The sequence below is a fragment of the Staurois parvus genome, unplaced genomic scaffold (assembly GCF_062004578.1).
Source record: "Staurois parvus isolate SC_StPar_1 unplaced genomic scaffold, SC_StPar_1.0 ptg000929l, whole genome shotgun sequence".
Taxonomy (NCBI): Eukaryota; Metazoa; Chordata; class Amphibia; order Anura; family Ranidae; genus Staurois; species Staurois parvus.
In genome coordinates, this window is record NW_028318725.1 from 2,520,844 (window position 1) to 2,539,340 (window position 18,497).

Sequence of the window (18,497 nt, forward strand, 5' to 3'; positions counted from 1 at the left end):
GTCCCATCCAGCTGCTTAGAGTTGGTCATAATGCTTTTACCTTTTGATATTATGGTCTATCATTTTCTAATCTACTTTAGGTTAGTGTTCAGTGCAGCGCACATGATGGTACCAAAATCCATTTAAATAGGCTAGGTGACTACAAGATTGAAGATATTGTATGTGTGATACTAATTACAGAAAACAGATTTGAAATTTCACTTTGATCTAGTATTTTATAATCTTTTCTAGGGGTAGGAAGAAATCTGTCAAGGCCATTTCAGAATGTACAATAAGCAATAATGTATCTTTTTTTTTCCCCCCTCCCCACTTTGACATTCGAAAGGCATGCAGGTGACATATATAACATAGAATCTGACGTGGGAGACAAGTTGCATGACATGTGAAATTCAGTATTTCTCTATGAGAGCTGAGTTAATTGATATTAAACAAGACCCTCCAATTTAAGAAAGGGTTCCTGCACTACTTTGGTCTGACTTCAGCCCCTAGACTATAATGTCTAAAGTCGGACCATAGTCACAGGGCAAAGTCGTACATCTTGGCCGTAGCAGCAGTGTGAACCGAGCCTTAATCCCGTCACTTTCTGGAGGAATGAAGCATTGTTTTAATGACCTGTAAGGATAACAACAAATTTGTCTATGGCTGTAACACTTGAGGTGGCAGCTTCTTTAAAGCAGCTTTCTCAGAATGGTGGATTTTAGATTAAAGTAGTCTTCAGCTTTTAGCACTTTAAGCACAACAAAATGTATATTCTCCAGTAAACTATTTGTTAAATTCCTTCGCCATCACTTAGTTTACAACTTTAAATTCTGCCAGTGCTTTCTGTCCCTATGCTGCTGCTTCCCTGAAGTTCTGATCTTCAAGGGAAAGAGCTAAAAGTGGACAGTGCAGTTTCCAGTCAATCTGTTAGCTTGGAGGAAGGAGGAGCAGGAGAGTGTCTTGCCATTCTTGGTTAATGGGCTACATGTTTCTGTTTGATAGATACAGCATAGGGAGACACAGCTCTAGCTCATGCATGGAGCTCATGGCTCCATATGATGCTTCAAGGAAAAGGAGCCACCCAGAAACCTGTGGCAGTGGTCATGGCACTAGCTTAGACAGGAACATAGGCAAGGATTGTATCGGTCACTGAAAATGCTTAAAATACAGAGGCTTTGATATCGCTTTAATATTTCCTGCTCTTTCTCTGATCATATATAAGAGGAAGTGACTGATGTTAACAAAACGGTGTCTTGTAAACAGCCTTTGAGCATTTTCATTTTTTTCTTCATTGAGTTGTAGATTAACATTTGCATACTTTGTATATGCAAAACAATTTCATCCCCCCCCCCCCAAACACCTGTCTATAACACATTAAATGACTACTGCAGTTGAATTGTATGATTTCTGTTTTCAGGATAGGAACACAGTGTTGGCAACAAAAGTGTATAAAAATGGGAAAAAAGAAAAAGACTTGATCTTTCTAATATGTTATTTTAAATTCAGGCTGGCTTCACACCTGTGCGCTTCTGTTTCAATGCAATTTTTTCATGCATTTTTTTACTGCTCGTTTTCATGCATTTACCCACATTTTAAGTGTGCCATTTCCTGAGTTAAGTACTGAGCATCAAGGAAGGTGTGGGAGAAGTGTCTGACATTTTGTATATGTAGCTAGGCCAGCTGCATATGGCCAGTTGCTAGGAGTGGGCCTCAGTAACTAAGCATTTGTAGTGCATGAAAATGTATTTTCTTGTGCTTGTATTGTAACATACATCAACGGATGAAAAAACATATCTGAACTATTTTCCATGACTCTCCTAAAAGCAACCCCTTAAATGTGAACCAGACCCATTAAAAACATTGGTATGACCAGTAACATGCGTATTGATGCATTGGATGTCATTAGGAAGCATAGTTTTGATCAGGGCCTTAAACCTATTTTTCACATATAACTATGTATTTTGTTATATTCTTTATTTTACCACTTTTATGCATACCTTCTATAGGAAACCAACCTGCACAGTAGCTGTGATCTAAACTAAAATTTCCTCTTTGGCAGGTATTTCTGTGAATGGCTTTTTGTCAGCAGACAAAAAAAATGCTTTTTCCAATTAGATATCTAGTTTAGTAGGAACAAGCAGATTGTGGCTACGCATCTACGTTCACACGTTTTGCCAAACCCATCTGTTTTGGAAAGGCTGCTTGATGACAACACTCTCCTTATGCCGCTCCGTGAGGACGTCGGAGTGACGAAACGCGTAGGGAGGAGCCTATTGGATGACGTCAGGACGTTCCCTGTAGCTGTCGGCGAGGTGTCCGCGGTGAACGGAGTTCGTCCATTCTGTGTATTCTGCCGCTTTTTATACCAGTGTGAGGGGGACACTTGTTTTGTGAGTAAGATGAGATTTTAATAAATATAAATGGTTTTGATTTACTGCACCATCATGCCTTTCCTTTATTTCTGAGTGATATTGCCATATATGTGGAGGATGATCGATATATAAAGTGGTCTTGGCCATACTTCAGAGTGGCTGCAGAGTATTGCTCCTGGTGTCTGGATGATTTCAAGTTACAGAGTGTTGCTTCATGATTTGGATTCTCTCATCGCTCCCAGAGCAAATACACTTGTGCTGATTTATAATTTGATCAGCATTGAGCTCTGGTGAGTTTATTCCATTCATCTGGTGGTGGATTAAGCACGGTGTATTTACACGTTTAAGAAGGAATTTCTTTAGGATGTTGGACTTTTTGCACTAATTAATTGATGGACTGCTGCACTGGGGATTTTTGTATTATATATTGAATTTATGGTGGTTTGGTTTTAGCACAACATATGTAATTTTGATATAATTTAGCGCATTCCAATTTTTGATTTTTACACCATTATTTGGGTCAGAGGTTTGCTGCTTAAATAGGAGTGATATTATTGTTTGGCGCTTTCTTTTTCTGTTTTAAAATTTCCTCTTTGGCAGGTATTGCTGTGAATGGCTTTTTGTCAGCAGACAAAAAAAATGCTTTTTTCCAATTAGATATCTAGTTTAGTAGGAACAAGCAGATTGTGGCTACGCATCTACGTTCACACGTTTTGCCAAACCCATCTGTTTTGGAAAGGCTGCTTGATGACAACACTCTCCTTATGAAATGGCGCAAGAGTGGGCAGGTAGCCCAAGATATTTGCAGAAAGCAAGAGATCTCATGTCACTGGTGTTTACCAAATCTTGGATATACAGTACGTCCAAAGGAAATTTTGTATTTTGCATATGTTTTGCAGATGGTATACATGAGATATTGTGTATACATTGAGAGTCGTCACACAAAGCAAGTTAACAAAATGTCTTGCATATAAAATGCTTGTGCTTTTGTTAAGCTTTTTTTTTTTTTTTATTAGTCATTATTTCTGTATTGCTAATTGTTATGAGCAACTCCTGGGTTTAGCTGCACGTAGGCACAGCAAAGGTCTGCCAAGAATTCTTATATTGTGCAAGATTGTAAAATCTGCATATACTGCAAAGCAGTTTGTGTTTGTGGCCTGTCACACCCATGTAAAATCAAAATGATGTTCATGGCTATGGATTTTTTTCTGAATATTTAGTGTAAACTGTGAGCAGTGTCACAAACATCCTATATGGTTTGCCTCAAATTGCACAACCCCTTTGAAATATACCGCGCAAAAATGTTGGAAATAATATTCCATAATTACTTTGTCATCAGGCATAATTTAAAAAGAAACACCCAAAACATTTAAAATCACCTAGAAACTACCCAATACATTTCAGCACTCATATTCAACATACTGGCCTATATACTAAATCTCTCAACACAGGCACATCATGTCAGACAATAAACCTTGATTTATTTGTAACAACTTTTTAATTTATTAAATTGAATTTAAATGTCAAGCCATAAACCTATATATAATTGTAACAACAGTGTACTGTTTTCGCAGTAACTATTTTTTCTTCTTCAAGGTTTTAGAATGGTATATTTGTAACAAAACCAATGTTTTGCTGTAAGTGGTAAAAAAATGAGATACATCTTACAGTTCAAACAGGTTAAAAGAAGAGTTAAAGATGTATTCACAGCAACTATTGACCAATCACAATGCATCCATATTGAATGTGCTATCTGGTATTTTCTATTGGTTCGAATTCTAGCAGTCTGTCCCTTTTTTTTTAAATTTGTATAGACATAGGAACAAAAAATACTTCTGTCATATATTTACTGCTGTCTGTGAAATTAGATTTCTGCTCACTTCATGCCCCATTGACAGCAGTACGAGAAATGGAAAGCCATTACCGAAACAGGAAAACCCAGATATTAATAATCGTAACCTTATTTTACTTGGGGGGGGGGGGGAAACAATTAATGATAGAGTCTGCGTTCCCGCTGAAAAGTTTTATCACCTGGTCCCTACTGGAAATCAGAGAAAATATTTTCAGTTTGGACACGACTGCAGTAAAAATCTGACATGGCTTTATGCCTTCCCTACTCTCTCAACAATTTAAAAATAATATTTTGGCTGGAGTTGGGCTTTAAATAACATTCTAGGTAAATATAACCTTTACACCCAGTTGCAAAGCATTAGTAATGATTCTTATTATGTTTTAAATTCTAATATAAGCACAGTTCTTAATTAACATCATGGATAAATAATGAAACTTAACAATGCAAGTTAAGTACGCCTGTGAGAATTATACTTAGAGTCTGTCTAGCCAAACCTTTTGTTAGTTTTGGATAAATCGGGGAAGGATTACAACGTTTGTTGGGTTTTTATTGCTATTGGGGGGCACTGCTGGAGAGATTTACCTTTGCTTACAGTGACAGCAGGATCACCAGACAGGAAGAGCTAAACCAAACAGCAATAAATAATCTGACAAGTGTTCTAACCTTCCCCTGCTCTCCTTAAAAAAGCAATTTTATTTCTGTCTGTGGTGGTGTTCGAAAGAGCAGAAAAAATACAAAAGGACGAGTTCACACTCAATGTGGCTTTAAAATCGTGCTACTTCAGCTGAAGTAGCATGATTTCAAAGTTGCCGGTCAGTGCGATTTCATGCGTGGCTTGCTGACATCTGTGCTACTTCATGCACAGATGTCAATGTGAGTCACATATGAAATCGCCCAAATTAATTCAGAAACCTTTTTCAAAATCTGTGCAAGTTGGTGTCACTGGAGTTGACTGTCAAATCACATGACAAATGGCATTGGTGTGAATGGGGGCTTAATCCTCCCCTAAACTTTCCAAATTAAACAAAAAGAAAAGTTTTGTCTGAACATACTGTTTAAAGTCTGTCTTTTAGCCTTGCTCGCATGTGCTTCAGCTTGTACAAGGGCAGTGCAGCTGCTGGATTACTTTTATAGGTTGACGAAGGGGGTCCCACCCCCCTCCTACCGCCTTTAATGAGCTCTCCCATGCGATTGGGAAGTCCGGTAAAGATACAACTATCGGCTGCCCTGGACACAGTGGGAAGAACTGATGTTGTTCCTCCCACCATGTGACGTCAGAAACCGGAAGCGACAAGGATTTACTCGCTTCCGGTTTCGGTTCTGTGTTTACTGACCCATCTGTATCAGAACAGCTTAATTGGCAGTCTAATAGACCCCAGATCTCTCCATAAACATGACCTGTCATGGCCTGTCATGGCCTGTTCTATCAGAAGGGATGTCGTTCTTCCTTTCTGAGAGCAATAAAAGTGATCAAAAAGGAAAAAATAGGTAGTGTAAAAAAAAAACTGTAAAGTTTTTTAATTTCTTGCCATTCTATGGGGGTGCTCAGTTTTGACATGTTTATTATCTATTTGCTTGGCGTAACATCATCTTTGATATTTTACTAAAAAATTTGGTATTATATTGTTTGTGTTCACTAAAATTCAATAAAGCGTTATTTTTTTAAAAAAAAATTTGCGTTTGAAAAACCGCTGCACAATTACAGTGTGACATACAAATTGCAGCACCCTTCATTTTATTCTCTAGGGTCTTTGCTTCAAATATATATATTATTTGTGTTTCTAAATTATTTTCTAGCAAAAAAATTATACTTTTTACATGTAGGTGAGGAATGTCAGAATGAGCCTGGTAGGCAAGTTGTTAACATTTCCATAGTAGAACTTCAATAAAGCTTGCCCAAAGCTTTGTCAAGGGTTGCAAAAGCTTGCTTTACACACTGCTTTTATATAAACTGAAGCCTGTGTGAGCAAGGCCTTGGTGGTTGTGATAACATTTAACAGCTCATCTCTACCTTTCGTGTTTGCAATACCATTTAGCAGATATTACATTATGTATACAAATTAATGCAATGGAGAGATGTATCAAGGGTGGCTCATTTTTAAAAAGCAATCTCCAAGGCAAAAGTAATGGACACTGCTCCCGTCTACCCTATTCTCACCCATTTGCTGTCTGGACTTGGGTGAGGAAATGATATAGTATTTTACCATAAATGCTATCCAAATATGATATGTGTGTGTCTATATAGTATACATATATATATATTTTTCTTTTTCTTTACAGGTGTGACACCAGTTTATTATAGCCTGTTCGCATTAATGAATGAGACTGACAGAATATGGTATCCTCCTAATCATACCTTCCTTGTGGATGAAACAAGCAAGCAAATTGTTAAATTTCGAGTAAGGTGTGTATTTTGCTTTATGTTTAAATGCCTGGTTGGCTTTTCCCTATTCATAAATAACTACTTGTGGTTTTTGAGTGGAACTGTAGCCAATTAGATATATATGAGATTTTTAAGCTTTTTAAGTTATGGTATCACATGACTGGTTATTGTACTGTGCAAGAGCTTTATCACATTGCTGAGTTCCTCCCTGTGCAATGCCCTCTCATGTGAACACCTTTTTTTGCATCTCCTGATATCTGACAACATAGCAATATTGTTTACTGCAATGGGACCTGATTGGCTCACAATCCATAATCGCCCATCGTTTTAGCCTGTATTCAGTTGCAGGGGATTGTCGGAAGATGGTGTAAGGATAGATTTCATGCGTTTATTGTGGCAGTATTTTATTTTTCTCAAGTTCTGCTTTTTAATTATGAAAAGAAACTTAATGTGTTTCTTATACCAATGACTGTTTATTTAAAGTGGTTCTAAAGCTAAAATGGTTTTTACCTTAATGTATTCACTGCATTACAATTAAAACAGTTTAACACTTGCTATGTGTCCCCCCAAACACTGACCTGAGTCCTCTTTATCCAGAGCTGTACCCGGCTGCATCTGGTCTCTCTTTACTCCCTGCTCGCACAAGAGGCTCTGAGAGTAGCAGGGGCCATTGGCTGCTGCTGCTGCTATTGGACAAATCCTGTGAGGAAGGGGTGGGGCCAAGCCACATTGTGTGCATCTAGGGACGCACACAGCCCAGCTCGGGAGCTATCCCACAACATTCAAACAGAACAGAAAATATGCTAAGAACTTTTGATTTTGATACCAACCAAAAGTCTGTGCCACGTAAGAAATTTTTTTTATATATTTATTTATTTCAGGTACTTATATAGCGCAGCGCTTTACATATATATATATATATATATATATATTGTACATGAACATCAGTCCCTAACCCTCAAGGGGTGTATATATAAACAAATATCTGACAAAAGGAAAGCTGCTGTCACTAAAAAGCTATATAGCCTATAGCTGGTGACTGCACCATCCCCTTTTAGTCTTACCCAACAATAGTACAGTGACAGTGTATAGTCTGATCCCTGTATTAATGTCACTGGTGATGTTAGTCAGTTAGTTTCAGATTGCCTGCTGCACTGTTACAGTCCCTTTTTATAAGCTGCTGATCACAAATATATATACTATAGTTTGTAGGTGTTTTAACTTTCCCATAAACCAATCAAAATATACTTATTGGGATTTTATTTTTTTTAACCAAAGACGTAGTAAAATACTTTTTGGATAAATTTTATGGAGAATTTAGATTTTTATTTTTTAATTTTTTTATTTGTGTTTTATAGCAGAAAGGGGGGGAAATATTTATTTTTTTTAATTTTAATTTATGTCGTAAAAAATAGAAAATCCAGTTGTGGTTATCAAATACCACCAAAAGAAAGCTCTATTTGTGTGAAAAAAAATGATATAAATTTTGTTTGGGTAGAGCATTGTATGACCACGCAGTTACCAGATAAAATAGCACAGTGCCGAATAGCAAAAAATGGCCTGACCATTAAGGGGGTAAAATCTTTTGGAGCTCAAGCGGATAAAGTTTCCAGTGCATTCCAATGAGTAAAGTGTCCCATATATTTAACCACCTCCCGTCCGGCCGTTGTATATAAACGGCCAGACGGTGGCAGTGCAGGGTCTGGTGGCCGTTTATAAACGGCCTCCCCACCCACCGCTTGTGCACGCTCCCTGGGAGCACGCAGCACCGCAATCCGGTTCCCGCTGTGTGATCCGGACACAGTGGAACACCATTCGTCGTACGGGACCTCTGTGCGATGTCCCGATCAGGTGATCCCTGATTGGCCAATCAGTGATCACATGCAGAGTAGTAAGCAAGATGTCACTTCTGACATCATTGCTTACTACGTGTGAAATCTGTGAATGATCAGAGGTCACGTGGTACAAGGCTATTCACAACAGCCTTGTACCATGTGACAAGCTGTGACCAATCACAGCTCACACAGCAAGAATGCAGCCAGAGAGAAGGAGAAATGATTGCTTTTACAGCCTTTATGGGTGTAAAAGCAATCAGTGTAAAAAAACAAATCATCACCCCCCACATGTAGTACAGTGTCACCATGGTGACACTGTACTGCTAGGCTGACAGTATGTAAAAAAAAAAAGCTAAAAAATTCATATCGGTACAGTGTTGCATGATCGCGCAATTGTCATTCAAACTGTGATAGCACTGAAAGCTGAAAATTGGCCTGAACAGGAAGGGTGTAAAAGTGTCTAGACTTGAAGTGGTTAAACAAGCTCACATGCAACAAAATCCATGAGCAAAGTTTATCCAAGAAACAATGCTTATGTTCTAAATGAAATCTCTCCTCCAATCTGTGTGTCCATGTTTTGATCTTTCTACCACAAGCAATCGCTACTCAACAAACATTATTCAGCAGCAACATTTTGTGTTATGCCATATATTAGGCCTGTTGCACATGGGAGTAAAACAATGCTGAGTTTTATTTACTGATCTGAAATGAGATGCATTGTTGTCTATGGGACATTGCACACAGCAAAAGCTCAATAATACAGAGTGGAGTACTGAGCTGTAAAACAAAAATTGAAAATGTTTATTCTGAGTGCATTAAGTTGCGAGCACGACAGACTCTCTTTATTATATGAAATTATAGCACTGGACACTTTTGATTTTTTATATGCAATATTTTTTTACGTGGTACTTGTAATATTTGCACATTGTTTTTCATATTTTTGGGGACACTTCACCATTTAGACTTTGTGTTTCTGTATTTTGCACAAATTTCAGGAAGTTACACTGTGTATTCTATTGTTGGGTATTACTTAAAGGGGACAGTGCAGTCAACAATTGATTTTGCCCTATTCTCACAACAGCTGGTTAAATTGCAAAGAACTAACACATTTAGAGTATTGCTGGACTATGTCTTGTGACCTTTCCACAAGGTTTCCAGCCTGCCCAGAGGGGACCTCATGACGTACTAACCTCTCCCATCATTACCCAAAACTTAAGGCATTGTTTTAACATACATTGCTTGCATTAATGTGCTCTGGTGCTATCCATTGTGAATACCAACCCCGCTGCACCTTTAAAGGCACACACACTGCAGTGGCATGAAAATCCTTGTTCAGGCACTTCCTAACTGTTCTGCTGTGAAGTCATCCTGATAATTGGGTGTCTGACTGTTCTCATCAGGAAAGCCACCATGAGAAATGCAATGCAGCCATTGTTAGGCTCCATGCACACTAGCCTTTTTTTTACCTCAAAAATGCTGGAAAAAAACTCTAGTAATATCATTTTTGTAGTGTTTTAGGAGCATTAGCGTTTTATTAGCGTTTGTACAGTACATGTAGGAAACAAAAATGCTGTTAGAAGCGTCTTGGTAGCGCTTAGCAGCGTTTAGTTTTTTTTTTTTTTTTCTGTTGGCAAAACACTCCAAAAATTCTACAAAAACATTTTTTTTCCTGCTCCTAGATGCCAAAGCTAAAAAAAAAAAAACACTAAACGTCTAAAGTAGTGTGCATGGACACATAGGATAACACTATTTAGCTTTTAGGAGCAGAAACAAAAATTGCTGATAACTGCTTCTAGCAGCTTAAAATAACACGCTAGTGTGCATGGAGCAGGGGCGGACTGACCATTTGGAAACTTGGGCACTGCCCAAGGGCCTGGGGTCAGTAGGGGGCCCCATGAGATGCCCCTGGTACCTTTTTCATAGACTTTTTTGAGTTTGGGCAAGGACACAGGGGCCCCATGATCCCCTATTGCTCGGGCGCCCCATGAGTTGTCAGTCCGCTCCTGGGATGGAGACATAAAATGCATGTTTGTAATGACTGTCATTGTTTTGCCATGCTTGGCAGACTATTTGTTGTTCTGTACCATGTACTTTGCTATAGAGCAAAATATAAAATTCTAAATAACAAAAAGCATGCATGTTTGTAGACAGGAAGTGGCTGCAGGAGATCAGGAGCAACGAAAGGCCAAAAATGATTAAGGTGAAAACACTACTTTAAATATTACCTGTCACATGAATCAACAGGGCGCATAAAGGTATTCTTAAATAAAATGCATTGAGTACAAAAGTTCCTGCTTAGTTGAAAAGCATTGCTTGCTTTGAGCTCCATCATGTAACTTACAGCCTAGGCAAAGGTGACATGGTGTTTAAATACTATGCACACTGTGGGTGTTTGACATATCTGCAGGAAGTCTGCTTTGTTTTCAGTCAGACAGACCTTATCAGTGGGAAAAGAGGGCCAAGCCAGGTTATGTAGTGAGCAAATAGAGATACCCTTATGTATATACTTATAAACTGTTTTTAAAACATTGAGATATTTTTAGGATTATTTACATTTCACTGTTTTTTGCCACATGAATATCTAAAAAAAAAACAGAGGGCTGTGGGTCCACTTTTTAAGCCATCAAGCTCAAAGGACTGAATTTTCCCAGTCTCTCTCCTCAGCTCTCGTTGATTAACCACCCTTTGCATGTCCTTTGCTAGTATACCTTGAGCTTAGAATTAAGTGCCCTGGCAGACGTGGTATTTCTTTTTTAAAAATTAATTGCCTGGCTGATATGCTGTTCTACTGGTTTGATTTCATTTTACATCACCTTGAAATTAAACACTCATCTCTCACTCTGAGATGAATTTGTTTTGTATCAGAGAAGTCATTGGATCCGCATGACAGCCATGCACTTAGAATTTTTTTTAAATGGCTAAGCCAGCAACGGCAATCTCCATGCTTCTCTTGTGGCAAGCTTGGTTTAAAATGACCCTGCTCTTTGTCAATTGAAGTGTAAAGGCACAGGGACCTGGTGATTCATCACTGAGGCGCAAAGCACTTCAATGTGGGAGAGATGGCTCAGGGTCATACGCTCCTCCATGCCGAGAAGTTCCAGGTATTTGATAGAGCACTGGCAGGAGAGGTCATACATCGCATTGGAGGGCCTCAGCTATTAAGCAAACATGTTACTTTGCCTTAAACATAAAGCACTTGAAACACTTCATGTGATTATTTAAGAAATTAGGAGTTGGTGGAACATGCTGGCCAGTGTTCACTAATGTACAGTAATGTCACTTGAGGCTGAATGAGATTTTTTTTTTCTGTACACTTATGGAAGCTATTTAGACTACCATTTATAATACTGTCTACCATGGTGGAATTTCTCACACATGTGGAAAGGTGTAGCTTGCAAAATAAAAATGTGCTTTTCTTTGCAGTTTATCCTGACGTAGTCTGGATTTTATCACCTTTCTGTGGGGCTCTTGACAGGTTTTCCTTTAAGTTTTTAGTGATTTCTGTATATGATATTGTTACATAGTTACATAATTAGTCTGGCTGAAAAAAAAACAAAAGTCCATCCAGTTCAACCATAAAAAAAAAACAAGTTATAATCCTATACCCACAGTTCATCCAGAGGAAGGGAAAAAACCCCCCCAGCAAAGCACGATCCAATTTTCTCCTGCTGGGAAAACAATTCCTTCCTGATCCCCCTCGGATATTCCCTGGATCAACTTTACCTATAAATGTTAGTATCCAGTTATATTCTGTGTATCTAAGAAATAATCCAGGCCTTTTTTGAAACAATCCACTGAGCTGGTCAGAACCAACTCTTGAGGGAGTCTATTCCACTCTCACTGTGAAGAAACCTTTCTGTGTTGATAGAGTTTAGATGTAGGTAGGAAATATACAAAATGGTACAGCTCCATATTTATTAATGCATAATTACATGTCTTTTAAGTGTTCACTACCTAAAATATACTTGAGCCTCTTGCAGTTCATGTACAGCAGACTGCTGTGGTGTAATGAGCATGTGGATAGGTGGAGAGAGCTAACTGACAAAGATGAGCTCATCAGTTTTCCGCTTCTTCTTGTACTGCCTAGTCAAAGGCTGGGGGAGGGACACGACCTGGAAGTGTTACTAAACCAGCCTTTTTCAACCGGGTCCATAAAGGCCAGGTTTGCGGAGTGCACAACTAATAGTGGTCCTGTGGACAGATTCTCCTGCCTGAGCTGTGGATCTCTGCAGCTCCTCCAGAGTTACCATAGGCCTCTTGGCTGCTTCTCTGATTAATGCTCTCATTGTCTGGCCTGTCAGTTTAGGTCAGGGGTGGGCAAACTTTTTGACTTGAGGGCCGCAATGGGTTCATATATTGGACCCGGGGGCCGGACCAAGAGTAGATGAATGATGTGTATGTGTCATCCATAGTAAGTATAGTAATATTCCCCCATAGTAAGCATAGTAATTAATCCCCCATATAGTAATTCATCCCCCATATAGTAATTCATCCCCCATATAGTAATTCATCCCTCCTATAGTAATTCATCCCTCCTATAGTAATTCATCCCCCCTATAGTAATTCATCCCCCCTATAGTAATTCATCCCCCATATAGTAATTCATCCCCCATATAGTAATTCATCCCCCATATAGTAATTCATTCCCCATATTAATTCATCCCCCATATTGAGTCCCCAAGTCCCCCCTGTGTCAATTCACTTACCTTTGCTCCGCGCGTTCCTCTCGCCGTGTTCCCGCGCCGTTCCGGAGTAGCATGAAAATCTGTCTCCTATGAGGATCTGTCCCCCTCGACGTATCTGCGCATGTGCCAGTTTCAGGCATTAGCAGCCGATCGGCGATCTCCGGCACATGCGCAGATACGTCGAGGGGGACAGATCCTCATACCGGTCTTCAGGGCGGACTGTGAGAGGAGCCTAGCTCCGCGGGCCGGATTAAAAGGTCCGCCGGGCCGTAGTTTGCCCATTACTGGTTTAGGTGGACGGTCATGTCTTAGTAGGTTTTCAGTTGTGGCATACTCTTTCCATTTTTTGATGATGGATTGAACAGTGCTCTGTGAGATGTTCAAAGCTTGGTATATTTTTTATAAGCTAACCCTGCTTTAAACTTCTCCACAACTTTATCCCTGACTTGTCCGGTGTGTTTCTTGGCCTTCATGATGCTGTTTGTTACCTAATGTTCTCTAACAAACCTCTGAGGGCTACACAGAACAGCTGTACTTATACTGAGATTAAATTACACACAGGTGGACTCTATTTACTAATTAGGTGACTTGTGAAGGCAATTGGTTCCTCTTGAATTTAGTTAGGGGATTCAGAGTAAGGGAGGTTGAATACAAATGCACGCCACACTTTTCAGATATTTATTTGTAAAACATTTTGAAAACCATTTATCATTTTCCTTCCACTTCACAATTATGTGCCACTTTGTGTTGGTCTATCACCTAAAATCCCAATAAAATACATTTACGTTTTTGGTTGTAACACGACAAAATGTGGAAAATTGCAAGGGGAATGAATACTTTTTCAAGGCACTGTAGCTACCTTTTAATATATACAGTATATTTCCGTATTTAGCTTTTTAGTTTGAAGCTGAACTCCAGGAAAAGGTACAGTGCTCCCTTGCAGTACGGCTGTCCCCTCACTGCAAGAATGAAATGTTCATTTCTGTCTTATGGATAAAGAAAAGCTGTTTTATTTGATCCTCAGATCCCATTGGCTCCCATTGTGCTGCTAGACTGGTCCCAGCAGTTGTTTCTGCTAGAAGCTAGTGTTATCCTATGTGTCCATGCACACTACTCTACTCTAGGCTGTTTTTTGGGCTTCAGTGTCTACAACAATTTTTTTTCTGCTCTTAGAGTCTTTGGAGCGTTTTTCCAGCAAAAAGAAAAAGGTTAAACGTTGCAAAACTTTACTAAAATGCTCCTGACAGTTTTTTTTTTTTTTTTGAGCTTTTTTTTTTTTTCACCTCTACATGTACTGTAAAATCGCTAATAAGACACAAATGCTCCTAAAACGCTACTAAAAAAACACTATTACCAGTGTTTTTCCCAGCATTTTTTAAGCTTTAGAAAAAGAAAAAAAAAGCCCCACTGATGTACATGGAGCTTAATACTTCTTTTCCCATCCCTAAGACCCAAATGAGCATTTAACTCTTTCAGTGTCGGGACAACCAGAGTGCAATATAGGATTTTTAATTCTCCTTGGAGTTGGGCCTTTAGACCCTCACTTTTGGAGGCACCTTTTATGGGGGTGCAAGCATTTGGGACGCAAATTACTCGTCTTAATTTAGAAGCAGATGATAAATATGGTTCCTTTTGCTAAGTAGGAATATTTTGTTTTTGTGCCCACGTGGATCTGCACAGGGAAGTGTGAAAATTTGCTTTATAGTTCAAATTTTGTGTAACCGATAGGCCAAACAGAAGAGAGATTGCAAGTGGCATTTTCATTGCTTCCTGACTGACTTTCTAAATAGGTAAATTCAGGTTGTTTACTATGTCCTTGATAACGGAAAGGGGCAAAATGTAAATTAAAGGTAGGAAAGAAAATCCCCAAAGTAATGATGCTTTCTTTCTATACAAATGTGTGATATATTTCACAAGCAGGACATTGAGGATGTGTTCATATTGGAATATCATATTTTATGTATGAATATAAGAGAGCTCTGTGTGGAATAAAGAAACCTTGTTCTGATCTGTTAGTATAGAGGTCAGCTGGATCAGGTGAATGGCATGAAACAGCAAGCACTTTTCTATCAACGTTCTTGTGTTAATGAAGAGCAGGGAATGCAGGTTTCCCTATTCCTCCGAACCTACATGGCTGTAAATTTCCTCATAAAATTGAACACAAGATACGGTATATACAAAATGCATGAAATACATTGATGAAATACATCGATGTGAACTCTGCAAAAATATTTGCAATTCTCTTCTATCACTTTGTAATAGTTTTATTTCAGTCTATATGCATAGCTAGAAGGGTGATACTACTATTCATGCTTTCCTAAATTGACAGCATTAGGCAGTTTGGTAGTGCCTGGTTGACAGTGAATAACCCAAAGCTATTAGGAACTATTTAAAGAGTACTTAAATTAGTGCTTTCTCTACATTTGACCAGTAGGTCACTGCATTTTACCAGGCAGATTTAATTGTAGAAGCTACATAGAAAGGCGATGGCAGAAAAAAGACCAAGTGTTCTATCAAGTCGGCTCCCTTTTTTTAATTTTATTTTTTTCTTCATATAGATCTGTCTTCCTGAAGCATGTTTAACAATGTTTACTAATTAAATAATTCAGAGTAATATTGTGGTAAATGAGTCGTTAGAATCTCTCAGAATCCTGTGGTCTAGCTAGTTTTGTGGTTTTCTATTGAGAATCTTACAGCTGCAGTTTAGCAGATTCCCTGCTGAGACTAAAGAAATGATGCTTTTTTCAAAGCTACCCCTTTTAACATAATTTTTAGCTTTTTCTTATAGCAAAGGGAACTTTCTGTCATAAACAGCTTAATGAGTTTATCCAAACCTTTGATTTTACAGGTTTTATTTCCCGCAGTGGTACAGCAATGGAAGCAGCAGAGCATTTCGCTATGGAATTGCAAGGGGTTCTGAGAGTCCAATTCTAGACGACTTTGTTATGTCTTATTTGTTTGCTCAGGTAAGAGTGCAGCCTTTGTGGTTTCCATACATTGCCCATTTACTTTCTGGAAAGAACACTTTTTTTTCTGCATTTTCTTTCCTGCTCTCACTTGATTTTGTTTTTTTTTTAGCATTTTGTTATTTGCTTAACCTCTTTAGCTTTACAAAAGTAAGCATCATTGTTAATAAACATGGCCCAATTAGTTTCATGAACTGTAATAATCATTGACTAATTATAGAGTGTAAACAGGTTGGACAGCTGGTGTTTTCTTGATTTACTTATCCTTGTTATTATCTGCCCATGTTACTTGCCTAGGATGGATGAAGGAACTGAGGCCATTCTATGCATACACTTTTTTTGGCTGTGCTTCAAGATTATGTTGCATCACAGAGCAGTATTTTTGTGCTTCTGCTTCCTTTACACAAGCTCAGATTTGCCACTCCCTGCAAATATGTACAATACTATATTAACTGTTTATATTTTGTATCTTCTGTAGTGTTGCTCCCCAAAGTCCATGAGCATATCTGCAACTAAGGTGCTATGAAACCTATAAAATGAATGGAAAGTAATCTGAGCAGAAAACCTAAAATAGCACATATCCCACTGGGAGTTGTGTACAGAATGAGAAGGTTTAAAAAATATTGTCTTGGTGCACAGTGTATACAAATGTTAGGCAGTGCATTAAATTGTCTACAGTGGACATTTACTACTTATATAAACTTTTTTCTTTTTGTCCTTTTTTAATTTTTCCTAAAATTTTGTTTTTTTTTCACATTTACATGGAACTCAAGGCTTACTTACACTGTAAACACTAATCTGAACATTCAGTATCACGAGGTATAATCTAGTGGCTTCCTCTCTTGCTGCTTGCCTTGTTGGTGGTAGCCAGCCACTACACTTAGTAATTTTTTGACATTCTGACTTTATATAGCATAATATTGGTGTATGGTTTTACAGGATTGATGATGCAGTACATTATCAGTACACTAAGTTAAGTCTTACGCTATTTAATGTTTATGTGTAACCAATGTTTCAAAGCCATCAAACGAGCTCCTCCATCAGGTAAGGTGTATCTGGTTTTAAGAGGCAAATTCAGCTCTAATTACAGTGTGTGCCATCTTAAAAATGGAAAAACATCCTGTAGCTTCTGTTAGAGCTGTTACTAGTCTGGAAACCCTGACATGCCCCAAGATTTCAAAAACCTTAATGGTGCACACCCTAGACCCTTGAGAATGTCCTGTATAAAGACTGGGAAACTGCTTTTCAACTATTTAAACCTCACAAATGTTTTGCAGCCCAATACCTGCTGGATGAGTCCTCTATTGAGAATTGGGCTTTTCCCACCTTTAGTTTGGCAGTGTCAAAACTTTATAAAGCACTGACCATTCCCGTAGAGGATGAAATCCTAAGGATAAAAGTAAGAAAGTTCTTTTAAAACACCTTTATTTCTCTGTCAGGTCCTAAATTGCAACCTGCATTGGCTGTGATGTTAGTCTGTCAATCATCATAAGAATGGATTAAAGGGATAAAATTTCTATTCATGCCAACGTCCTATTCATAGAGCACTTGGATCTCATTCAGTTTGCCCTACACTACTGCATAGATGTGTTAATGGATGTCTCCTGTCTTATTTCCACGAATAAGCCACCTCTTTGTGAACATGCAGAGAACCACTTGGTTGAAATGTTGTTCTGCGGAGCAGGCATGTAAGTAGTGGCTTCTGCACATGCTTTTTGAGCATCAACATGTCTTCTGTCCAAGATTTGACTGACTTCTCTCTTATGCGTGAGAGTCATGAGGCTGATGGTAGCCTCCTTCAAGGCAGTCCCATTTGCCCAGTTCTACTCCAGACCTCAATAACTCAAAATTCTGTTATCATGGTACAAATTGGTTCAGTCTCTGGACAAACTGATTGTCCTCTCGCCAAGGACTAGATTGTTTCTGGCCTGGTGGCTGACAAATCCTGCCACTGTTTGCTTTTTTTTTTTCACCTGTAGGTGGCAGTATAGCCCAAATACCTCTGATGCCTGTGTCCTTCAATGGGCTCCAAAAAAAACATTTTATTCCAAGTACAACAATTGTATTTTTTCTTGTCTTACAAAACAAATATTTCATTATTGCTGTTGTACGAGGCATGTTGAACCATAAGGTGGAACTTGGAAAAGCCTTATTGGTGTTTTCACTGATTTGCTTGCTTAACACTACACACTGTGGTGAGAAGGGGACGTTAAGATACTGCAAGCTTTTGCCTTTGCCATAATGAGGGGACTGGTTTAGATGCATTGCGATTTATTTTGGTATGAAGGTTGAAGTGGTCAGTAATATGGTGAATATGGTGCTTGTAAGAATCATGGTTGTGTGGCACATGGTTTATTAAGGCTGACAACCATTGGTCTATGCGTCTAATTGGGAACCCACGATCATGGATCCTGATTATAAGGAC

General features: G+C 38.6%; 1 protein-coding gene across 1 annotated transcript in view; it reads left to right on the forward strand.

Annotated features, from left to right (window-relative positions):
• Positions 1-18,497, forward strand: part of LOC149441973 (tyrosine-protein kinase JAK2-like) — a 118,468-nt gene that overhangs the window by 98,495 nt on the left and 1,476 nt on the right. The window contains exons 3-4 of the mRNA XM_089656691.1: positions 6,484-6,607; positions 15,955-16,078. Of these exons, the coding sequence (XP_089512817.1) occupies positions 6,484-6,607; positions 15,955-16,078 (248 nt within the window). The remainder of the gene's footprint in view (positions 1-6,483; positions 6,608-15,954; positions 16,079-18,497) is intronic.